The sequence below is a fragment of the Cottoperca gobio genome, chromosome 1 (assembly GCF_900634415.1).
Source record: "Cottoperca gobio chromosome 1, fCotGob3.1, whole genome shotgun sequence".
NCBI classification, from domain to species: Eukaryota; Metazoa; Chordata; class Actinopteri; order Perciformes; family Bovichtidae; genus Cottoperca; species Cottoperca gobio.
In genome coordinates, this window is record NC_041355.1 from 5,840,440 (window position 1) to 5,866,112 (window position 25,673).

The following is a 25,673-nucleotide window of genomic DNA, read 5'->3' on the forward strand; positions in this document are numbered from 1 at the left end:
GATCATGTGATATGGTTGAAAGCTCCAGATCAGACAAAAAAAAAATTGTTTTGTGAGGTATCTGTGGTGTACATGTGAGGTGCAGCTCATTCTGTCCAAACATAATTTTTGGTCACATAGCATCTTTAATACCACCATTATAATAATTAGGATATCAAAAGTATCGAGTATACATACATCATTTGCATTGCGGTACACAAATCTGAGCTGATTTATGTTTTTATATCTTTCATTCGTTGTTCTCAGGATCAACTTTTATTGTCTCGACATTGTGCTGATACATTGAATTGTCCTGAAGAACTTGACGTTATTTCAGGAAGGAGAACATTTAATTGGACATGTATTGTTAAGTAATATAAAAAGTTTTTTGATATTTCCAAATGTAACTTGAATCCTATAGTCTACTACTTTCCAATACCAATAGTCAAGAATCTTGATATAAGCCAAACTAGAGTCCATGTCACCAAAAAATCAAAGTACTTCATGTAGGTTTCTTCACCTCCAGTGGTCTTGATATTCTGTAGTTTTTCTTCTTTTTTGCAGTAAAGTTCTTGAAGCTGTGGGAACAGTCTCTTGAAGCCATGCCTGTTTTTGTAACAGTCCCAGTAAATGGATTCTCAGGAGTCTGAAGATGTGTGTGTTTATGTGTATGTGTATGTATCGGTTGAGGAAAGTGAGGGTCAAAATGGTGAAACCCCTCACTTCCTCTCTCCTCCACCACCTTTCATGGTCTCAGTCTGTGCCGCCTGTCAGACGCTGGTGATGGAGGCCAGGCAGTTCGATGACTTCTGGAGTTTCTCAGGCTGTGTGGTGGGGGGTTCTGGGATGGCGCGAAAGCTGAATGGCAGTCCGATACTACTGGTGCCGATGTGGCCGGGGCTCAGCGCTGGATTCTGCCGTCTATTGCTTTCCACTATGCTGGATGTGTTGGATGCAAGGCTTTCACGCGTCCTGCACAAGAGACAACAGAAAAGTGTTTTGCTTTCAAAATGCACTGAAAAGCTCAATTTTCTGCAAATTAGGAGTTTTTCCTTTGTCATTCATCCTGGAAAATACATTAAAATGCATTAAAAAAGATAGATTAGGCAACTTTGGGTCTTAGAACAAGCTATAGCTGATAATTAATTCAATCATAGTAATATAATACATTATAAATATGTAGCACATGTTTCATAAGTGTTATATAATTTCTAATTCTACATGATTTATTACTCATATATTTAATTAACATATCTAAGACCAATATGGAAGTACACTTTCTCAGGAGGGTACTGTACATATGTAGCAAGTTTTAATTCAATTCAATTTATTTTCAACATGAAGATCAGCGTCTGAAAACATTCTGAGGCTCTGAGGGAACTAAAACCCAGATAATGTCTTCAGGGTTATTTTCTCTTATCTTAAATCGAGACATCTTTGACAGAAAGCTTGTGTTACAGGTAGGAGGGACTAATTATGGATGAAGTAAGTGCAGGATCCAGCGTATTTTGAGCTTCATCCATACTAGACAATACAAGTCAGGGTATCTTTACCTCTACTGCTTTGATTTGGACTATTCTACTTTTAATCTGTCCAATAACTTTATGGAATTGCAATATTAAATTGGTGAAGTTACCTCTTCTGGTAACTGTCCGGTAGATCAAGTTAGTGAGTCACCACTGTGAAACTGCTGCACTATGTTCACTCAAGGAACAGACGTAGCTTGCAGTACATTTGCTTGTCTGATAAACACATTTTTGCAGTTGTTTATGTAAAGTTGAAACTATTCATCTCATTTTAATGAATGTTATACATTTGACATTTGCTTCAGCTGGGGGTAAAAAAAGAATCTGTGAATCAAATTAATATAATTTAACAATTAAGTTTGTGCGTTGCACGTAATCAGCTAACCCCAAAGTCAAGTTCAGGGTCAAAACGTATGAAGTGTGAGCATGACAACACTGCACAACTCATACAGAAACCAAGATTTGTCTTCATTATTTCACTTAATGTTACTTTACTGTTGTTAAAGCAGGAAACTGGAAAAGCTTATCCCTGTTTTACCAACATTTTATCAAATTAAAATGGAAGACGTCACTACGAGCCGCTCCTTAAACAGCCAAATCCACTTTAATAGGTACACCTGTACAATCTAATGCAATCCAACCTAAATAATAAACATCTAATTTGAACCAAAAATGAAACATTATGAACTTCTTAAAGATAGATATTGTATTGGATAAAATGATATTGTACAAGTGTATCTAATAAAGTGGCCACTGAGTGTTGATACAAAGTCAGGATCTAAATTTCATTGTAAATGCATCAACCTCCAGACTTTACGTGATGACAACTGAGGAAACTTCATCCACTGAACAAAACTGTAAAAGCGGATTCATTCTCTCGTCTAACCCTCAGCAAGAAGTGGACCTTGAGTTAAGAATTGTTTTACTTTTGTCAAAATAACGCCTTTAGAGCGTTCAGAGTTACCACCACTTTTGGTTTTAAAGTGTTTATTTTAAGTCCCAATGTGATTTACTTGAGTTTGCCTTCCACACTTTACCAATAATGCTGGTTTAAGACTAATCATGTTAAGAGTAAACAGTTTACTTATTATCATCTGACATTCATTGCAGTTCATTTAGGCACATACCTGGGGGAGTTAAATCCACTGTCCACCGTGACACTGCTGCTGTCCATGCTGTCCAAACGGGCAGAGTGGGCCGACTTCTGGCTGCTGCTGTTCTCCGTCTCCTTGGGGCTGAGTAAGGTCAGATTGGTCTCCAGTTTCCGCTGCAGATCATGATCCTTCTCCCGCTCCATTAGCCACTGCATGGTTCCCTCCCCACCACCACCACCACCACCACTGCCTCCACCGTTACCACCCACTTCCCCGTGGTCTTTGTTGTCCTCTGCCGTCGCCAACTCTTTGTGCGAGTCCTCCTCTGCCTCTTCCTCTTCCTCATCATCTGATACATTATAATAGTCAAAGGAGGCGGAGGGGACTGTTGGCTCTAAGCAGCCCTGTAAAACTGCCGGTGACGCAGAGGAAGTGGCTGAATTGGAAGGCTGCTGGGGCTCAGGATTGTCTAGGGCCTCTGTTGATTTGGCATGTGAGGCTTTCCGCAATGTGCCGGACTTCGTGTAGCTGCTGTCCACGTAGCCTGTGGACAAGGCATTGTGTGGAGGTTTGAACAAAGTGTCCTTGCTGAAGATCTCTTTCCTCTTGATCACCATACCGCCTCCTCCCCCTCCGGGATCTACATTGTGTTGGTGTGGCGTTAAACGGGCATTTTGCACCGGCTCTGGCGTCTGGCTTGGCGTCAGTCGCACTGAGCCGTTCTGTCCCTTTGCTGCCGACAAGTCCTCTTTGTACTCCATCGTGTGAGGAGAAGTGAGGTGAGGCGTTTGGCGGTCAGCCGGAGAGCCCTTTCGGAGTCCCCCTGATGAGGTTAATGTGTCATATTCTGATTTTGCCTGAGGCGAAGGGGCAGTTAGGATTGTTTCATTTGACGTATTGCACTGGAAGTACTCATCTGTTGAGGGCTTAGGAGAAAGTCCCATTAGCTCATTGTACGTTGGCAAGCTGTCTCTGCTTTTGTTCCTCTCCATCGTACTCCGGATCCTTGACTCGTCCAAACTCCCTTTCCCCAAATCAGGCACATTAAAATCAGAGTGGAACTTAGCAGCAGAGAACATGATCCTTGAGTAATGGGAGGCCTTCTGCGTGGCGCGCAGGGTGCCGTCATCAGTGTAGTAATGACTACGCTCCTCCAGAGTGGGGTCAAGGTCTTCTGGCGCCCCCAGTGACGGGCCCTTGAGGGAGTTGTCCATGGACCGAGAGCGTTCCTTAGCTTGATCGGACCTCTCGTGACGCGACTTTCTGTCCTGATTGTGACTGTGACTTCTTTGTACTCTAGACTGGCATGTCCCGCGCGACGGCTCGGGGAAGGGCATCTCTGTTCGTCTCTTAGCTAGCTCCCCAGACACGTCCCACTCAGGGGTAACAGGGCAGTACGAGTCAGTGATGTTGGGGTTGCTATGGACCAGGTATGTTGCGCCTCCACTTCGCCTACGCTCCACGGTGTACATGGCCTCCCGAGGCGAGCGAACTAACGAGTGGCTAAAGAAGCGGTAATCCCTTTCCATAAACAAAAGGTCCCAGTTTGAACCCTCAGACGGGTCTCCCCTGGAGGTTCGGGGCTTGCTGTGTGAACGGGACTTACCATGTGTGGCCCTCCTGTGGCCCCTCCCCCTCCTGCTGCGTGCACTGTGGTGGGCTGAAGACCCCGCCTTGTTCTTCTGCGTACGCTCCTCCTCCAGCCTCTTCATCACAGCTGTGTGCCTTGCCACGTTTTCCACTGTTAGGTCAGGGTTGATTCTGCGGATTATCTCCATCTCCACCTCGCGGGGCATGGGCGTGGTTGGCACTTCCTCGTCACGAAGAGGCCACTCCTCTGGAGGGAACTGGGCTGAGAAGGTGGCCAGCTGCCTCATTTTGTCCTTCTTAAAACTCAGCCTAAAGAGCCTTAGACCGAACCTTTTGGATTGCTTCTCGCCACTTCCGCCACCACCATTTCCTTCTTTCTTTTTGGTCAAAGTGTCAGTTTTATAAGGGAAAGAAGTTATGCTTTTGCTCTTATCGGCGGTCTCTTGAGGCGGCGTTTGCACAACAGGAGGGGAAGTGGGGGGAGGGGGATAAGGGTATGACGGCGGTTCTCCTCGGTGCTCCTTGGCTGACGTGCTTGGTGGAGGTTCTCCGCTGTTCCGATCCTTAGGCGGCTTAGTTTGATAAGAATCTCCCCTGTGCTCCTTTGGTGACTTACTACTGTGAAGTCTGGACGAGTCTTCGCGATAGGAGTTGTATGAGTCACCATGATTCTTGCGAGGAGGCCTCTCTCTCAGGCAGCCAGGTGTGGATGGTGTTACATTACCAGACTGAGGCGAAGTGCATTGCTGAGGTTGTTGCTGCTGTTGTTGTTGTTGCTGCTGTGACTGTTGCGGTTGGCGCTCTTGCAGCCGATCATCCAGGTGATACCACTTGTTGTTGGTTCTGATGAGGGAAGGAGTGATAAAGTAGGTCTGGGGGGTGACAATGAAGTAGCCCTCTGGAGTTGGGTAGATCTTCCTCTCTCGCACCAGCATGTTCAGGGTATGTCGCAGAACCTCTGAGCTGGGTGTAGGCACGCCTGCAGGAAACACAGATCAGACAAAGTTGAGGAAACAAATTTCACTTAAAACTTTTATTTGTTAAAAACTAAAATTGATAAAACACTGGACATTTTTAACATTTTGTTGTAGCATGGTAACACTTTGTAAATGAACAGATTCTAGATTTGATTTTTTTAAGAGATAAGATAACAAAATAAAACTATCTTGAGGGCTCACCCAATCATCATTTAAAATGTAAATCAGATATAGAATCACAGCAGAGGCATATTATATAAGAAAATCTAGGAGTGACAGATGGGACTGGCTCAGGGTTACATTGCATTGGTTAAAAAAATGTTTAAGAAAGAAAGCCAACTAATTATTAAGACATTTCCCATTTGTTCCCCTTATATTTCTTTTGTTTTTCTCGGATGCAACACCAGATATTTGGATATTGTGCAATGTTTTATTCACAATAATCTAAAACTAAACTTGACATATTCAGTATTTTCTTACTAGAATTTAAGACAAACTTACGTTTAGAATTTAGTTTGATGGCAAATGAATGAATGAATATGAATTTGTATAGATAGAACCACTGTTAGGAACATCAAAGTTGTATACTTTTTATAATTTATTTAAATGGGTAATAAAATAATAAAAATGTGATTTAGTTTTGTGTTTTTATCCTCTGGAAAATAACAAAAATAATCGCAGGTTTTTTCTGACCGCCTTAAAAAAAACGATAGGTACGTTTTCAATTTTGTTGACCAACCTAAATGTTCTTAAATGGATCCATACCACAGCTCAAACAAACCTTCTTGTATATCTACTATAATACTGATACCATAAAACGATGATTTAATCTGTATGCAAAAACAAATGCTAATTAATAAACCAAACTCTCCCATTCCCAGACGAGTCCTGAGGATATTTAATCAGTCACCTCAAGAGCTTAGCTTATATAAATGACCAAATAAACATTAAAAGTAGTCCATTTTAAATAAAACCATAACCTTTGTCAAGCATGGTCTTGTGTTGCCTGACATTACATCACCCGTGTGTTGTTTTTACACAGAAATGATGCAACCTTTAAGTTCAACTCCTCTCCACGGTGGCATCATATAGAAGTAAAGATGAATTTAAGGGACATGCTTCTCATTAAATTTGACTGACAATTCGGTTACAAAGTGATTAAACCTGAGATATAAAACATTGTGTTTGGACACATTTTAGGCTCGTTTCACCAACATTAAGAGAAATCCTGGTAATCCTTTTAGTAAAGAAGAAAATTACTATACTGTACTATACTATTACGTATATTTAACCTGTTAAAATAAACAATTTCTGAAGTGAATTCCTTTTTTGGAACAACGCAACAATTTGGAGACTGCAAAAAAACAGATCAGAAGGCAATACACAAGGTATGCCACATGCTTGGATGAATATATAATCACCATTTTCACCTCATTATTTACAGTAACTGATGATTTTCTAACATATGCCACATAAATCAGTTTCTGCATGCTTTTAGTACAGTCCCATACTTAAGAAGGAAGGAGGTGAAAGGAGCGTACCTGGGAAGCTGGCAGTGAGGTGCTCCACCAGAGCCTCCTGGTTGACAGGCTTGTGGGCAGAGTTCATAGCAGAGATGGCCAGGCACAAGATCTCCCCCAGCGGGATGAACTGTGACTGGCTGATAGGTGACATACTGATCGGAGACACGTCACCTGCAGGAGGAGGAGGAGGAGAAGGAGGAGGAGGCACAACTGTTAGATCATGAATGAACAGCAGGGGCAGCGTGTGAAGCTATGATGTAATGGTCAAACAGCAGCAGTTTGCATGCTGCCTCGAACAGCTCCACCCCTCCTCTCTGTGCTTCCTTGTAGCCTTCCTCCTGTTTCTCGTAGGTTAGCAAAGCGAGGCAGCTGCTGCAGCAACCGAATCGTGAGATCACATGAGTCTTTGCAAACCTCAGCATATCATCTCCCAAACAGAAAAAAAGGAAGTTTACACAATCAAACCCAACATATTTGAAATCTTACAAAATATAACTGACTTTAGCGCCACATTGAGAGCTTACACACAGACATTCTCTGTTGCCTTTGTTGAATTAAGCTGGCTTTGCTGTCAGCAGTAGTGAGTAGTGAGATCATCCTACAACCAGACGGCCCGGCTTCAAGCCCTCTGAGAGCAAACATCTGCCCTGCTGAATGGTTGTAAAGCAACACACTGACTCCATCGCTGCAGCATCTGTGCTGTCGCTGACCCTGTCCTCTGACCTAAATCTGCTGATCGATAAGAGAATCACGCGATACAATGAAGAGAAGATATACCATCAAAGCCTCCATCTTTGATTCCTAACGTAACATTATGTCGCCACAGGTATACAGCAGAATTAATGTCGCCTCATTGATCAATGTTTTTAAGGTTTTTATACCATGTTACTGCCCACACTTCTTTTACCTGAGCTGAAATGTGTGCCGGGCCCTGCCTCCTCACCACACACAATGACGTTATCTCTGCTTAGCATCACAGCCCCTTAAGCTTTATGTGGCTTTACTCTTTTTTTCCCCTTCTTTTTTGTAAACATGAGAAAAGCTGGATCTGTCAGTGAACTGGTCAAAACACATCCCCCTGTGCTGTGCTGTGCTTGTATAATATAGTATAGTATAGTATGGGAATGAGGTTGTAGTATTTACGTTTCACATCTTTCAATGAAGCAAAAAAGACGGAGGAAAGAAATGCAAATGTTTATAATAATAATAAAGGGAAAGGATGATTGGTAAGGCTATGCGTTTGTGACGAGAGATGGCCCAGTCTCAACAAAGACAAAATGCTTGTCACTAAACTTGGCACTGAGGTGATGCAACTGATGTATCGTACAATGACTAAACTATTGGGTATATAACATATTATTATACATAATGAAACTTTTTGTAAATATATGGATCAGTAAATATGCAGGAGATGAGAGAAAATGTTAGGAAGTAAAAAGGTTAGAGAGATTCGGACCAACAGAAATATAGTTTTGAATTTCAAAACGAGCCAATTGAGTTCCCAATAGTGCCGATAATAAGAGAAAACTTTAGATTATTCTCTATTTCTTATGTATTTAATACATTAGAGCAGTAATGAAACTGGGAAGTTATCATTTCCTACTTGCTAACACAAACATTTGGTTCACTCTGCCCTTTGCCCCCAAATCAAACTGTGTCTTTGCTCTGCGTAGAGAGCGGGTGGAGCTTCTGTTAGTGGGAGTGTCAAAGACTCACCTGGCGCACGATAACTTGGCGGGGACGGAGAGAAATGAGGAGCAGGAGGGGGAGGAAGATGCTGCTTCTGCACACGGATGTCTTTCTCACTACGGGAGGGATTGTGCTCCAGCGGGCGCTCTGTAAGCTCCGAGCTGGGCCAGGCCCGCCGCAGATTGCTGCTGCGGTTCTTCTTCATCGTGACCCCTTTACCAGGTGGCCTTCACCCCTGGGGGCTTGGTGGAATGGGGAGAAGGGGGAAGGAAGGAGGGAGGTGGGGATGGGGGGGTGTGCAGGGGGAGGTCGACCAACCTCAGGCTCAGTGCCTCCCCCGCATCAGTAAGAACGTCCCGCTAGAGCGATCACACACCAGACATGGCAGGAACCAGTGTGCACCTTCACACACATACACACGTCTCATTTACATCCACGAGCAAGCTACAAACGACCGTGTTCGCACTGTGGGTGGTTGTCATCGGCTGCTGGGCTCTCCCAGGCTGATCTGGAGCGATGGCAGCGGCGGCGGAGGTGCAGGTGATTGCGCGAGGCATCACCCTTTCATCGGCATCAGTCCCAGCCACCATTTGTAGCATCCCCATTTGCATGCGTAGGGAGGCACATTACGTAGCCGCTCTGATGTGGGAGGAGGGAGCAGGAGAGAGGTGGGGGGGGCAGGGGTAGAGATGAGGGAAATGGGGCATTGGAAGCAAGGAGGACGGTGAGGAGAGATTTCAGTGGAGGTTTTGGGATTCGCTTGTTCCTTTTGAGTAGAAGGTAACAGGGGAAGGAAGGGAGGGGATGGATGGATGGTCAAATATTCAAAGCTTAAGAGGCCCAGTCTTCGACAATAGCTCAATTCACCACAGGAGTGCTCGGCCGATCCCCGGAAAACAAAAGAGCCCACTTAAAAAAAACACAGAAATAATAGGCTCCATTCACCCTAACGGGCAGTGAAACCTCAAAAGTATGCCAAGCACTGGAGACGCCACGTTCACCTCCATCTTTATCCGATCAAGCACAAGACCCCATCGTCCTTTCGACAACAGCACACCAGGAGAGGGTGGGGAGAAAAAAATGGAGAGCATAGAAATAAATAAATAAATTTCAAGAATAGATATCCACCGTTTCCCGCAATCCAACGGAAGAAGCTCCCGAGCCTATCGCCGTAGCATCCATTCATTAACAGGGGGGGATGCAAACTCCAGTCAACGGCAAATCTCTTTCAACGCTAATGCTGCAGCTGCTCCCAGCACCTCCAGGAAGGGTGTGTGAGTATGTGTGTGTGTGTGTGTGTGTGTGTGTGTGTGTGTGTGTGTATGTGTGTATGTGTGTGTGTGTGTGAGAAAGTGTGTATGCGCGCATCCGCCTGCTGCGCGCGATTCTGCGTGAGCATGCATGCGTCTGTGTCTGGGTGATTGAGGCTGAGGGGAGGGGAGGAGAGGATGCAAGAGAGAGAGCGGGAGAGATCGAGGACATGCATAAGGCAGAGAGGAGAGCAAATATCAACAGCTCGAAACACACACACAAGAAGAAAATAAATATTCAGCCCTCAGATGATGTCCAGGGAATAGCTCAGTGTCTGAATCTTTGGCTGAATTTCCATCCCCACCCCCACCCTCTCTGCTCTTGAAGGATGAGGGGCCCCTTAAACTACCATCCGTCCTCTTTTTTAGTGTCTCACCTAAAGCCAAAGACTTGACAGGGCCACAACCGAAGGGGAATCATTTTAAAAAGGTGCTGATTTGTGTCTTTCTCATTAGTACTTTCCACTGGTTGATTCAATACCGTGTGGAGCTGTGAGGGGAAAAGAAAACCCCCAAAGCATCACCTTAACCACGTCCAGAGTGGCAGCTCCTGCTAGCTGCAGACTCCTGCTGACTCACATGTGTGGAGTGTGAATGGACGGTTGGAGGGACGGAATAAGGAGCAAAGTGAGAGGGCAGGACGGGCCACGGGTGGAGGAGGAGGGGGACGGTGTCACAACCAATCTGCTCCAGTTCACTGATACCAAAGAGAAGGAGGAGAGGAAGGAGGGGTGAGGAGGAGGGAGAGCGACACCACGCCAGCCATTTTATTTCTCAGTAGTGCTGCAACAGCCTTTGTTGCCATGACGACGCAAGCCGATGATCTCATAGCTGTTACCTTTTGAGCGCTGTTCCCTTAAAGGGCCAGTAGCTCAAGATAGTAGCAGACAGACGGCACATAGACGAGGACTCTGGACAATAAATACTCCTGCATCGCCGCTGAAACATCGAGATCCTCCAGCACTTCTCTTACGACAACTGTAGAACTCAATTACACTAACGGGGAGAAATATATAGCGAGACGTCCTGATAGTTGTAAAACATGTTGTGACAACAATGATTTTCTAGGTAAACCATGAAAAGTCCTGCTGACTCCAAATGTGAGTTAGAGTTAGAATGATTAGTTGAGTCATTAATAAGTCGGTCGAAAGAATTTAGATCATTGATTCTTTGTTTCAGTCATTATTCAAGTAACAAATGCTTAACGTCCACTAAGTGCCATCTACATACTGTATGTGTGAGGATTTAATACTTTTTTTGTGGGACATATATGACAGTAAAATGAATATGTTTGGGTTTTGGACTGTTGGTCAGACAAAACATTTGAAGAAATCACTTTGGGCATCATTTTAACTACTTTCTTCTGGATCTGGTAGACAAGAAAGTTAATTGATTAATTGAGAAAATCATCAGAGATTTAATCCATAATAAAATTAATCCTTAGTTTCTGTCCTGAAGGTGATTAGTATGTTTTTATTATTAAATCAGACCTTCATGGGTTTACCAAGCATCATGGTCTTAGAGGCCATGAAAACCAGTGAAAATACATAATGATATTATGTAATCCGACAAATGGCTCTTTTCTACTAGTGCCAAGGCGAAGCTGTACTTGCTAATGCTAATGCCGGCATACAAACATGCTCACAATGCTAGCATGTTGATGTTTAGCAGGTATACGTTTACCATTAGATTGACTTAATTACCATGTTCACCAATTTAGCTAGTGTATTAGCATGTTATCATTTGCTAATTAGCAAAATTAGCAAATTTCACAATATATTCTTTACAAATACCTCGATATTGTAGGGTTGACCATTGGTGGTTTACAAAATATTTACACAATGAGAATTTTGATAAATATTCATCAGTAATGTGGATATAATGACTAAGTGGGAAAGGGACATAAAAAAACAGCTATAACAGTCTGGTAAGTTCAGAAAACACATCACTTTACTGTAATGCAGCCTTTAAAACCAGGAAAAGATCTAAGACGATATCTATTCTCGTATCACAGCATCGATATATTGCCCAGTCCGACAGCTGAGTTAGTTTTGCAGGTATACGGTCAAAACCAAAGTATTCGATGCGTGGCTAAAAGCGTTTTAAAGATACAAGTTACACTGTGTCGAACTCTCGTGGAATGTTGTTATAGCTGTGTATCAAATGTCTTTTAGGTGCTGTACATCAACTTAGAACAACAACAACAAACTGATGCAGACCGGATGTGTCTAAAAGCTCGTTCCTAATTAATTACCAATAAAATGGGATAAAATGAACGCTGCACGCAGGATAAATCCAACACGTTTGTTGCATTGTGAGCAGATTAACATATCAATAGTGGGATAGTACCTGTTTAAGACAGCCGTCCTGCGCTACCGGACAGTAAAGGATTTGTGGCCTGTTACAACTTCATCCAACTTCCTTGCAAACAGGACCATTTCTGCCGGTGGTCTGCCCTCCAGTGGAACATTTATGATAACACATGTCTTTCCACAGTAAGCTCTCTAGGCCAGACGCCGAATAAAGAGACAAAGGAGGTTTTGCCATAACACATCTGACATTAAGCTATACGACAACAAATCTCTCTGCTGCGTCAAACATTTCCCTCAATTCTCTACTGGGACCCTCCCTTTCCTTCCAGTGGAGACCTCGGCTAGAGCAGGGAATGCAGTGCCAGTGTTTTCCTGAACAAACGCTCCACTTTTCCTTCCTTAGGAGCACACACTCCTCCCAGTCTATTGTTTAAATCCTGCTAACGGATACAAAGTCCCTCAGTTAATCAGATTGAATTGTCAGTATTAAAAACCACTTTGTTTCCACACAGCTGAAAATCCACAACTTTTGTCTAAGTGTTGTAATCCAGCTACTTTTTAGCCCTAATCAAACATTCTCAGGCAGTTTGGTGGATAATCTGCATTATGTAAACATGTCGCAGTCCTATGAGTAAAGGCACTATATGTTTACACATCACAGCTATATGAGTTCAGCCACCTTAAAGAATAATCTTTATTTTTTGTAGATTTTATTCCCTTTCTATTTCCCTGTAGCCTGTCTGTGAATTTTCTTCGTACACTCTTTAGTGCAAGGCTTGTCCATTAAAAAACACTTATTCAGATGCATTAAATTGTCCAAACTCTTGTTCGTAAAAGACAATATTGTCGTATCATTCTGAAAGTATGCATTATGCCAAATGCTTAGTTAATGAACAGCCTATGGTGAAAATGTGTCTGAACTTTGTTTGAACTCGTCTTGCATACTCAAATCTTAACAATCCAGCTGAGAGAATGAGTCGCACAGAAACTTGCAGCTCATACTACAGAATAAACACTGCAGTGCTTTTTTAAAAATCATTTATTACTATTTTGGGACATTTCCCATAACCCTAAACAACGACCTACAATCGTTTTGCATGCTCGAGCTGTTTCAGGTGATCTCAAAGAGGCAACATGGTTAAAATTTAACTCCAGGTTGAATTTACATGAGCTTACTATTAAACTAAAGATTGATTCTACTGCCTAATAATGTGTGGGCCCCTGCACTGTTACACAAACTAAATTACTTTTCACCATTGGTCCGGTTCTTAAGTTTTTTGTATTGGAAAGTTAGAACATTTACAACACACAAAAATACATCAGTATTTCATCTGCATGCGGACCAACAACATACAAACTCTGTTGGTTTTGGCATTATAGAGTCTGGTGAGTTATTAGCTATAAGACAAACATTCCACAGTATCAATGTTTGCTTTAGTAGTGTCAGTGAAGTAAACGTCACTTCGTCTGAAGGACAGAAGAAAGAAAAAAAAGCACAAAATCCCAATCTCTTTTAGGATTTACCTTTGGATTATTGAAGCTTTTGAAATAAATACAATCTATATCTAGCAGCTCAATGTGGAAATCTGATAACATTTACGAAGCTGTAGAAGTGTTTGAACTAACATTCACAGTTCAATCAGAACGATGAAGAGTCTGGTCAGTGTTGCGCCTTCAGGTGCCACAGGTTCACTTGAGACAAACAAATTGTTCAATCCCAAACTTTGAGTTCAAATTTTCGTTAACTTATTTGCAGATGCTGTAACACTAATACACACTACAAGGTTTCAAGGGGAAGTGCTACCATTACCGTTAGTCTACCTATTTAGAAAGAGCTGCTGGAAACTGATGAGAGCAGTACGTGGGAACAAAATCTGTAGAGTTGCAGGCTGTTAAACTGAAACAACGAGCTAAAAGACGCTAAAATAACTGATTGAGTCGAGGGGAACTGTATAGTCAGGCAATAATTGACTACGTGTGACACCTTTCACATCACACATACTAATTAATTCTATTGTTTTTATAAAAGGATATAGATCACATCAGTTTTAAATTATTAACAGATACTGTTACAAGGACACTGTTTAACAGAGGTGGTGAGCAACACAGCTCCTCGTCTTGTGATCAATTGAGGGGCTAAATTACGACGTAAACAGTAGCTTTACTTGTTAAATATAGGGAATCTGATTTGTATATAAACACCTCGGCTCATTTTCTTAGAAGGTTCCTGCTTTATTTCACAAAAATGTATATATATATATATATATATATATATATATAAACAATAAGCTGAAAGACAACTAAAACACGCTGAAATGTTCTCTCGAGCCAAAGGGAACTGCAGATTTTGTTGATAATTATCTGTCTAATACTTTTGACATTACACAAACTCAATCGACCCATTGTTGAAATAAAAACATTGATTAGCGCAGCTTTAAATATTCTGCATTTGCTGTGTAAGATTTTGCAAATGCTCTTTTCTCCAGAAATCTCATGTTTCTCTCACTCATAAAAGTGTATTAATCTTTTCCTCCCTATACAACACTGCTGAAACCCTGCTTATTGTACTTATATGTCTTTAAATTGCAGGATAAATGCATTAAACATGCTTGTAATAAGGTATAAGGGGTCCGTCTGATTTATACGATGATCAATATGCCAAACAAACAAGTATATTCTGACTTTTTCTGTTTTCTCTGCTACATTTTGATGCTGCTCATCAATGGAACTGCGGCTCTGCTGTGCAACAGACATAAATAAGGTCATATGTGACATGCTGCACGCCTCTCTCTCATTTGCACACACACAAACACTGTCAGATAAGAAAGCTTGTGAGGGCAGTATGATGGGTGCAGACAATACCTCAAGTTGTTCAAACCTGTCCCAACACATACATGAGTTATAGCCTTGTAGGAGAAGACGAGTGTGAGTGTGGGAATGAAGTCCTGTCTCCTCTTTCTGAGTGAGTAAGTCTACCTGATATGAAGCAGTTCAGGTTATAAGGTGAGATGCTGCCTAAACTCCTCATCGGACTAGCTATGACTGGTCTTTTCTTGACTGACAGAGCGAGTAGACAATATCAAATAAAAACCTCAGGGGAAAGTATTTTCAATCATAGTTATACAAAGGAGAGCCATATTAGGTTGAATGCCAATCAGCATTATTTGCCAGCTATTATTCCAATTAGACAGCTATAGTACTATAGTTACTTCCCCCTGCACTAGGTGCTAGTGCAGGGGGAAGTAACGACATTGCACTCGTCTTACAAACCACATCTCAAGTCCTTGAGGACACATCCAAAGTCAAGTCTTCATAAGTTATGTAGCTGCGAGGCTCTTGTTAGTCTTTCAGGTTTGAGTGCAGACCGTTAAAACGACACAACATTTAAACATAGTCCTTAAATATTTAGGTATTTAGTTTGCTTTTTTTATTCAGTAAGTCTAACTGAGATAAAGATCTCTTTTTTACCATATAGACCCAAGAGCAAAAGACAATTCAGCCGTCACAAACACAACCATCTCAACATTAAGAAGCATTACTAAAACATCAGTAAGACTTTAGGAAGGATTAAATGTCTCTAACTTGAGTTTGTTTTGCAGTTCATTTCAGTGGTAAGGTGCACAACACCAGAAACCAACATTATTCAAGGTGTGCAGCTATTTGTTTTTTTATTGTTTCTGGATTTTACGATGTAAAATCGTCAGCTCAAGTCTTTTGGGAGTTTAAAGTAAGTGAAGTCTGAGAACAGTCAAGTCCATGTCCTCATCTCGTCGACTCATTCCGACAGACTGTGGTTAGACAAAATATTTGTCAGATTTAATAACATGTTATTAATGCCACTAAACACTATACTTATTGTTAACACACTTGCTTTTACTGCTAATGTGTGCAACTTATTCTAAATGATATTTCTCTTTTTACTGGTGGATGAGTCTGCTGAGATGGACAAGCTTTTATAGCCATGCTGCGAGCCACATTTTCCATGCAGAGATGGGAGAAAAACTTGTTTCCAAAGCATAAGAATGACAACTGTCTGTAAAACCTTGTAACACAACAAAGTAAAATGCATATAGGTGGATAGCAACGACTCTTATGTGCATCTTTACATTCTACAGTTGAGTGCAAGAGCATGATCTTGCATGCATCTTAACATACCTATGCACTTGATGTCAAAGCCCTGTGGTGGTTTGAGGGTCTGCCTGGTCCATCCGTTCCTGAGGACCTGCAGATGAACTTCTTTCCCCTGAATCAGCAGCACATGTTCATCTATCCAGCCGAGGAAGAAGATCTCAGACAGCGCGTGTGTCAGCGCCTTGTTCCAGAAGTGCTGCATGTTTACTGCTTTGAAATGAGCGAATACCTCGTAGCCGGTGCGATGCTGTAACTTTGGTGGACATGATGGGGGGTCCCCTTCATCTTCTCTGCGGAGCTGCGACAGCACCAGAGCCAGAGAGTGCGGAGCGACTTGAAGGAGCTTCTCCATTCCTGCTCAGTCAAAAGTTAACGGAGGTCCACATGAAGATAAAACACTGTTTCTTTACTGTAGGACGTTGTTTGGACCGCGCATGTCTTACGTCTCTATCCCCAAACGGCCTGATAATCTTAACAGGTTTAAACATATTTAAATTTTAAAAAGCACTACAGAGTAAAATAAAAGACGATGATCCAGAGTCTGCAGCACGACGTTAGAAAAGTTAAGTACAGGTGCTCCATGTAAAACCAGGGAAATAAGCAACCTGACACGCTGTCCTCTGCAGCTAACTAACTCCTACTGTCAAAGAGTATTATGGTCTATTTACAGCGACAAAAGAGGCGAGGACTTGTGCTGCGTTCAGGGGCCACACGTAAACTCCTACCTTACACTTTGGAAGACCATCAGTGTCAGCCTTTTGTGTGAGATATTGTTTATCAGTGTTAAAGCTGATAAACAGCAGTCATCTTAATGCATGACTCAAAACACCACAAGAATTTAGCAAAGATTTGGCTCAACAACACTAATACTAATAATAATGCTGCAAAAAGGTGGCCACCAGCCAGAAAAAAAGAAACACCTGCATTCAGTGCAATATCAACTTCAACCCAACTTTAGTGTCACTAAAGGGAGATGTGTCTTGCTGCAAGCTTACATAGAACAGACACAGGTTTATATATAATGCATTTTATTATAATTATAATAAAATACAATACAAAAAAAATGTAAAACAAGCTCTAAAACTATCAGACTTGAATCAACACCATTAAATACGTTTCACAAAAGTAGCTACCTTGAAATTATTAAAGGATTGCTGTACTAAATTGCATTATAATGTACAGGGGTATCTCAGGTATTTGCTTATTTATTGATGGAACTCAACGGACACAAAGATGTTTTTAAATACAGATAATAACTCACAAGTAATACGTTTACAAATCAAATCGCTTGATTGAAGAGCTGCAACAATTTATCATTAATATAAATCATTTTTGCAAAAATCTCCAGTTTGATAGTTAAATCTGAGGAAGTGTAGCCTAATGCAAACAACAATCATACATTAAAGTAAATACAATCACGTCAGATAGAATTGGTTTTGACTACGGAGCACATTTTATCCCAAGACTATAATCTTAACATTAACAGGGGGGAAGAAATTGAGTTCATGTCATACTTGTGTTGTAGTCTCAGGTGGCTATGTTAGTTAAATCAACTTCTAATTTAGAGGTATATATTGTTGGTGTGTCTAGGTGTTGTACAAGTGTCTGCTCTGAGCTGTTGTATTAAGAACATCCAGCAGGTACTAAGTGGCATCTGTTGTTTGTGAGAGCTAGTTTAGGTGAAGTGCGCCTGTGCTGGCACAGAGGGAATCTGAGGCCCAGTTTTATTTGGCCCAGGGCCTCAGGATCTGGTGGCCCAGTTCTTCTCACCTCGAGGCATCCCAAATCTGGAGTAATCCAAGACAGTGTGCACAAGTAGAGGTTAACTCGATCTATGAGCTCTGAACAACACTGGCAAGACTTGACGGGAAAGTAAATATATATTTGTGGATATTGATGATCTGCACTACTGTAAGAGCTAAAAACTAAATCAGCAACACTGTTGAACAACACAGAACAATGAAAAGTGGTTTTTATTTTTCAGGAAAAACATTACACCAAACTCACACTGCTTATAAAATAGTGATAAAAGAAAAGCCAAACAGTGACATCCCTGGCACCAAGGGTACTATAGTGATAGGAATAAAAAACTGGATTGTCAAAATGTGAAATATTTTAAACAGCTAAAGTGATTTCAGCTAGCTTGCTGTACATATTGAAAGATTTACTCAATGACCAGCACCAGGATCAGAACACAAGCTAATTGTGTTGTCCGTTATAAATCACTCAATGCTGAGTGAAAGTAGACTGACAGTTCCACAACGGTCCACTGAATTTCTTTTTTAAAGAAGTTAATGACTAACTATTAAAGCAAAGTGGAAAGGTATCCTATTTGCATATCTTCAAAAACACAAAAAGAATACATGAACTACTGCCCGACATGAAATGTAAACTTGTGTCCAAGCATGTAAATGTGCCTCAAATGTAAGCATCGTGGAAGTGGGCTGGCTTGACTCATGCATGCTATGAAGCCAGAGACTGACTCATTTAAAGACATTCACATTCATAAAAATAAAGAAATCCATATTTAAAAAATGACAAACGTTAAAAATGAAATCCTGAGCTTTAAACCAACACATGATGGATTAATGGATGTTCCTGAATTTGCTAAACAACATGATCCTTTAATGTACCGTCTGAGTGCAGCATGCATTTAGGCTTCACACAAATAATCAGGGAATATTTCAGAGAATGATTATTTTAGTTTGTGGAGCCTTCATGTCAGATGTCACCACACGGACTCAAACGATGAAAATAATAAAGAATGTAAAGAAAAGAAATACTAGGCACATAAATGAGACATGATCCCTTCATAACAGACTACCGTCTTTGCTTAGACACGTTAAAGTTCAAATAAACTGCTGACTCATAGAAATGTTGACGCTGGAGGGCAGTAAGCCCATCTCTAGTTTCATGATTAAACAAATAGAAGTTCAAACTTCTATCTAACTGGCTCCCAATAGGTTCCCCTGAAATGTGTATAGTGTAAACAGCAAAGAGGCATTTACTGGTAGAAAACTGTGAGCTTGGAAGAACAAGACCAAATTACATTTCATCTTAGAATGTATGATTTTTCAATGTGTATTATTATGCGTTTTACAGCGGCATCGTTTTAGATTAAACGTTTAAAAAGAGAATACAGAAATAGTTTTCCTGCAGGGACAAATATAATGCCTCAAATATCAGAAATGACCTCATAATGCCAAGCTTGTGAAATATGACTTTGCATCCCATCCATTCTACGCTGAGCTTGGATGAGTCAGACAGTTTAAACTAAAATGATTCACAAACCTCATACACATCCTCATCTTCCTTCAGATGAAGGCTTCTGATGTGAAGACGACATCAAGGAGAAAAATACATCTCTTTGGTCAGCATTGACACAATGCATGGGATTTGTTTCCTTGCATTAAAACCTGGTGAATAGGAAACAGACTCAAACTCTACTGCCACCTTGTGGTTTACTCGCGTCATGATGTGCTGGAGCTCCAGCTCTTTCCCATATTTGCTGATCATGTCACAAAGTGACTGCATGAACCAGGACCCGGTCATCGTGTTCCTCCAGGAGTAGTAGCCTGTAGACAGATGAGTGATGGAAATAAGGGTGGATCAAAACAATAAATAAAAAAAAAAGAGGATGATAAGTATACAAATAGGCCTGCAGTTTGTGTGTATGAGTATTAACCTGGGGCTGTGGAGAAGGCATACAGGAAGTCAGCTTCTACAGGGATCTTCGTAGTGCCGTCTTCTGGGCTGTCTGCTTCAATGCCTGCATCCAGATCAGTGCCTCTGCAAGCCTAATGTGCACACACACACACAATATAAGACTTGGTTAGACCCTTATGCAAAGCTACAGCTAAGTTAGTGCGGGAGGGAAAAAGAAAGACAAACCAACAATACCTGGATGAAGAAGAGTTTGGGCTTTCCCACCAGTGATTTGCAGCGATCGCCTCGAAAAAGTGACGTCAGATACTTGAGCTCTACTGATCCATCCGTACCAAAGAACACGCCCTCATCGCCATGACTCAACAGCACGCAGACGAATGAGGCGTAGCAGCTGTGATCTTCCTTTGACACTGAATAGAAATGTAAAGCGTTTACTATATTTCCATACAAGATGATATAAAGACCACAAGTGAAAATAGCCTTAGTATTAAGTTGCGGGTACACATTTTGTATGAATTCAGCATCATACTTACCAGAAGTTAAAACCTGCTTCATCTGCTCGACTGACTGGTCGTTGTAAACCTTCGCTTTATAACCCAACTTCCCAAACACTTTCATCGCGTTGGCTGCATCTACATCTGTACCGTTTCGTTGATTCATGCCTTTAAAAAAAAAAAAAAAAAGCAAAGCAAAGAGAATATGGTTACATGAACACAATGTTTTTTATAGAAGGAACCTTCATGTCTTTGCTTCCTCATATGTAGTAACCATCAGCACGCACTGTGGGTACGCACTGTGGGCACGCCCAACCTGCACAAACCGGCACTGTGATGGTGAGCTTTTGGAGTGCGCCCTTTCTTCTTAGTACATGACACAGTACATTAGTACATGTCTGGTTACCTCACATAAGATCCACATATATTCAACCTAATCAGCCAGAAAAGGTGACAACACCTACACAGGTGTAAATAATTAAATGATGCTTGCTGAAAAGCATTTTCTGTCACACGCTCATGACTGATTGGGACGTTTGACAAGTACAAAGCCATCGTTAACGGGATTAGTGACACCTGTGCTTTTCCTTCGATGACAAGTCAAAGAAATATCTGCTGTGAAAAAGGCAGTTTAAAACAAAACTCTGAATCATTTCAAGGTATACAAAAGGTATACAAATGTTTTTTCTTTTGTAATTAAGTGTTGATTTTATTCAATCTCTAAATTAATTCTATAAATTCTTACTTTTTACTACAGTATAAGTACATCAAAACTGTTCCACTCAGACCTACTTTACCAAGGTAAATTGCTCATTCTTAGAGCATCTTGTTAAACTGAGTATTGATCTGACTTTTACTTTCACTTACAAGCCACCCGGCCTCGTCTATCTGGAGCCCTTGTGTTCAGGTTTGAATAATACGCCTCTTGTTTGTTGGCTACAGGAACTGGTCACCTGCTTTGTTTCCAAGAGTGACGCCGTGGACCACAACGAGTCTGCCAGTGAAGCCTTTTCACACAATCTTATTGGTTCTTGCACATACACATGATGCACAAGATTTCTTGGATACGTGTGTGGGGGATTACACACGTAATGCGCACATATCTACCATAACAGGAATATTTCCGAGGTTGAACAGGAGTAACCACTGCTGATGTTTACCCCTCTCATATGATGTACTTGATGAGGAACATTGTTGACCAAGCAGTCGTGCGTACTTAGTTAGTCCTGCTTGACGGGTTTGTCAAACAAATGTCTGACAGCAAAATAAAACCATCATACATCACCTCTGATGCAGAGCAGAATTAAGCGCTTTTGACTTGCATTGATATCCAAGGTCTTCTCAGCCAGACAATGGAGGCAGATCTTTCAATAAGAGCACATACTGCGCTTCAGCTTTTCAAGCTTACATTGCATACTACCACAAAAGTACTAAAGTAAAAGTACCCTCAGAGAAGTATGTGCTGGATAAACATTCCCTTTATAGATCCTTTAAAGTGCAAACATGCTCCACAGATCACCACAATATCCAAATGACTGGGCCATTAAATATACAGAACTAACTACTTACTAATTCTAATAAACAGATCTCAGTCACACATTTGGAAGAGGAACTTATCAAACCATGTGATGCATGCCAAATCATACTGAAGTCATGTGTGTACCTACACTGCACTGGGAGTTATTGCATTGTCTTGATTCACACAAGGATTAGTACAAACGCTTGCTTGTTCTCATTCTCAGGAAAGCCAACTTAAGCATTAACTGGCATGGGATCCACAGCAAGAAGAGTGAATTGGATCCCCGCGCTTATCGATCATTTCATGAAGGTGACAGACAAACACTATAAATAAGAGATCTACCTCCCAAACACAAACGTGTCACCAGACAGACGAAAGATGAGCCTCACTGCCTGGAGATCTTTCCATGGAGTTCAAAATCACCTCACAGAAGTGGCATCAACTCACAATTACATTTCAAAAATGATATCCCAGGAGAAGGAATGCCATTCTCCAGCTATCTGACAGGGATGTCCTCTCGCACCAAGTTAACGTGCCATAACTGAGGGGTCATGTGGAGAAGCTTGTGTACACCGACTGGGAACTTAAAACGATACTACAGGAAAACCACAGCCAGCTCAACAGCCAGCTAACCTCTTACTCCTAATTAAAGATTTAGAGGTGTACATTTGAGCCAACTGACCCGTAAACCTTGGGGGGAAAAAAGAAACCCTGAACCTGACATCAAGAGAGAGAGAGAGACAGAGAGAGAGAGAGAGACAGAGAGAGAGAGAGAGAGAGAGACAGAGAGAGAGAGACAGAGAGAGAGACAGAGACAGAGAGAGACAGAGACAGAGAGAGACAGAGAGAGAGAGACAGAGACAGAGAGAGAGAGAGAGAGACAGAGAGAGAGAGACAGAGAGAGAGAGAGAGAGAGAGACAGAGACAGAGAGAGAGAGAGAGACAGAGAGAGAGAGAGACAGAGAGAGAGACAGAGACAGAGAGAGACAGACAGAGACAGAGAGAGACAGAGAGAGAGAGAGAGAGAGAGAGAGAGAGAGAGAGACAGAGAGAGAGAGAGAGACAGAGAGAGAGACAGAGAGAGAGAGAGAGAGAGAGAGAGAGAGAGAGAGAGAGAGACAGAGAGAGAGAGAGAGAGACAGAGAGAGAGAGAGAGAGAGACAGAGAGAGAGAGAGAGAGAGAGAGAGAGAGAGAGAGAGAGAGACAGAGAGAGTTTTAGCACTAAGTGAAACACAAGAAAATAAATTTAAACCTGGTTCTGAATCAAATCTTTTACAGTGGTAACGTGAGGGACTACGAGTAATTATTTATTAACTTATGTTTTCATAATTTAGTGTATGAAATATAACAAATGACAAGTGCATATTGTGAGAACCTAAGTTATTCTGTCAGACTCGATGCAAAAGTAAAGAAAAGCCAGTAAGTATTTACCTTTTGTGTTACTACCACGAGGGCTGAGTGATATATGGAGAAAATAAAATATCACACTATTATTTTAATCAAATACCTAAATATTGATATTGTAGGGTTGATTTCTGATTTAAATATTCATCAGTAATGTGGAACGAATGAAATGAAACGAAAGTGGGTAAAGGGAAATACTAGAACAGACCGGTAAGTACAACGACATCACTTTACTGTAATTCAGCCTTTAGAACCAGGAAAAGACACTTATGCAATATTACAATATCCAAGATCTAAGAAAATAGGACAACATCTAGTCTCATATCATGATATCGATATAATATTGGTATGTTACCACCAGATGCTTATTTTTTTACTTCAAATTATTAACTTAAATGTATGTTCAGCACTAGGTAAAACACAAGACCTGTCACTTATGATGTATAACGGGGGCTACCTCAGCCCTGAACAAAACCAATACCTGTTCTCTTGTCAAAGTTCTTGTTGTTGATGATGATGCACTGGCCGATGCTGGGGAAACTCAGACTGTATCTAAAGCTGTGGGCGTTGGGCTTGGCATCCACATCCATGGAGGCAGACGCAGACAAAGACGACTCGGACCTGAGGAACAACCAGAACCAGAACTCTAGTAAATACTTACAACACGATAATTAATACATCACAAAGAAGGAGCTACGGAAGCATTTAAGGTGTGAGTTTACAGGCCTGCACATGAATAACACAATGATAAAAACGTTGTAGACCTACACACATAATGAATAATAGGTGGGTGAATTAATGCTAACGGACAGCAAAGAGCCGTTATACTCTAACGGCTCTTTGCTGTCCTCGATAACAAATCGCCAATGAGCTAATGAATAAAGCGTGACTTACTGTTGTCCATCGACACTCTTTGCGTCTGTGGAGTCCTCTCCAGGTCCAGGTCCTTTCACCGACATACTTCTGATTCAGAAAACTAACCACACGATGAAATCAAACTCCCTGTTAGATCAACAGCAAACCCAGCAGGCGCCTGATGCTAATTGCTAATATGGAGAGCGGGCTGCGCATGGGAAGTAAACAAAGGTGCTGATGTCATGCGGGGTAGCACTCGTTTTATACCACAATCCCTGCCGTTTGAAGGGGCGGTCAACATCGATACAACTCTCCCCCTGGTGAGGGGCGGGGCTAGTAAAAAAGAAAATTACGATTTTTCACATTTTTGACAAGACAAACTGAACATTTTCTGGTCATATTGATTTCTATATTGTATTTATTCAATGAACTAAAACAAACAAACAAAACATCTCTAATTAATCCACACGACTGTTTGCAACTTTGTTTTTGAAAGGTGTTATGTACGTAATGTACGTAACGTATTATGTAAGACATAATGTACAGCGAGTAGAGCCGTTGTGTTATTAACAAACCCCTTTTTATAAGGACTTTCTACTCTACTGTACCTATTAAATAATGCTTATGTCTAAAGTTAGTCACATTTAAATTAAATAATGAACCTGTAAGTCACCCACTGAGTTTCAGACTCCCCGAGGTTCATAAATCCCCTGAAGTCCCTGCTTCTGATATCACTGTACTGCATGTTGTGTCAAGATATTTGGATGCATATTATCTATAGTTCTTTTCTTCTTTCTTTTTTTAGCTGAACTGAATTATTGTATTCTCTACTTAATAGATATTTGATTTAATTATATAGTCAAATAATGTAATCAGTAGCTGATGTTAGGCCGATTTATTATAGATTTGCTCTCTTACCAAACTAAACCCTGACTAATCTGAAGCCTAAGTAGGAAACCATGGGACCATCTCACAAGAGATGTTTGAGATAAAGAGTTTCCCTGGTAAGAAATGTCTAATATAGCTATCTACATTTACTCCAAGTACTTGTGTTTTACCTAGTATTTCCATTTAAGCACCAGTAATAACCCATTAATACAGTATACTACTCTCAACATGGCCATTTTACTTCTGATTCTTTAGTACATCCTGCTAATAATACTTCTGATTTTCTATTTGACTTAAATTCAATTTTAGATTCAGGACTTTTACTTGCAATAGGGTATTTTTAAATGGTGGTATTGCTACTAAAAGTACTTTTAGTTATGTAAAGGACCAGAATACATCTTCTGGGTGCAGTAAATGTGACAACAGACAGTAAAGGAGACAGTGTTGGCTCATAATTGTGGTTTATCCATAGGCCTTTTTCAGGGAATACACAGGTGTGAATAATAAAAATGAATGATGGATGAATTTAATTTACCTGCTCCAGTTTAAGGGTCATGGCGGTGGCTCATGGTGTTGTTTGAAACCTTAATGACACCATCCAGACTTAGTTTTTCTTTACTAGTATAGCCTCACTAAACTTTTCCAGGTCTGCCTTTGTAAAATGATTCACGTCAGCTACAGGATGTAGCAGCCCAAGAGTTAACCTCACAGATGT

At 41.2% G+C, this 25,673-nt stretch overlaps 2 protein-coding genes across 3 annotated transcripts; both read right to left on the reverse strand.

The window, feature by feature from the left end:
* Window positions 1-63: 63 nt before the first annotated feature.
* stox2a (storkhead box 2a) lies at window positions 64-16,710 on the reverse strand. 2 transcript variants are annotated; one of them, XM_029438340.1, is made up of 4 exons: window positions 16,156-16,710; window positions 6,708-6,860; window positions 2,633-5,168; window positions 64-951 (listed from the first exon to the last, which is right to left on the reverse strand). In XM_029438340.1, exons 1-4 carry the CDS (start codon window positions 16,481-16,483, stop codon window positions 750-752), a joined length of 3,219 nt encoding a protein of 1,072 aa, XP_029294200.1. In that variant the 5' UTR covers window positions 16,484-16,710; the 3' UTR covers window positions 64-749. The 2 variants fall into 2 exon arrangements, with proteins under 2 accessions (XP_029294200.1, XP_029294209.1); XM_029438349.1 differs by lacking the exon at window positions 16,156-16,710 and adding an exon at window positions 8,406-9,980.
* Window positions 16,711-18,086: 1,376 nt separating this feature from the next.
* casp3a (caspase 3, apoptosis-related cysteine peptidase a) lies at window positions 18,087-24,321 on the reverse strand. Its single transcript, XM_029435906.1, has 6 exons — window positions 24,110-24,321; window positions 23,697-23,836; window positions 20,331-20,459; window positions 20,032-20,207; window positions 19,817-19,928; window positions 18,087-19,706 (listed from the first exon to the last, which is right to left on the reverse strand). The coding sequence occupies exons 1-6, from the start codon at window positions 24,172-24,174 to the stop codon at window positions 19,477-19,479; spliced, it is 852 nt and encodes a 283-aa protein (XP_029291766.1). The 5' UTR covers window positions 24,175-24,321; the 3' UTR covers window positions 18,087-19,476.
* Between the last annotated feature and the right edge of the window lie 1,352 nt (window positions 24,322-25,673).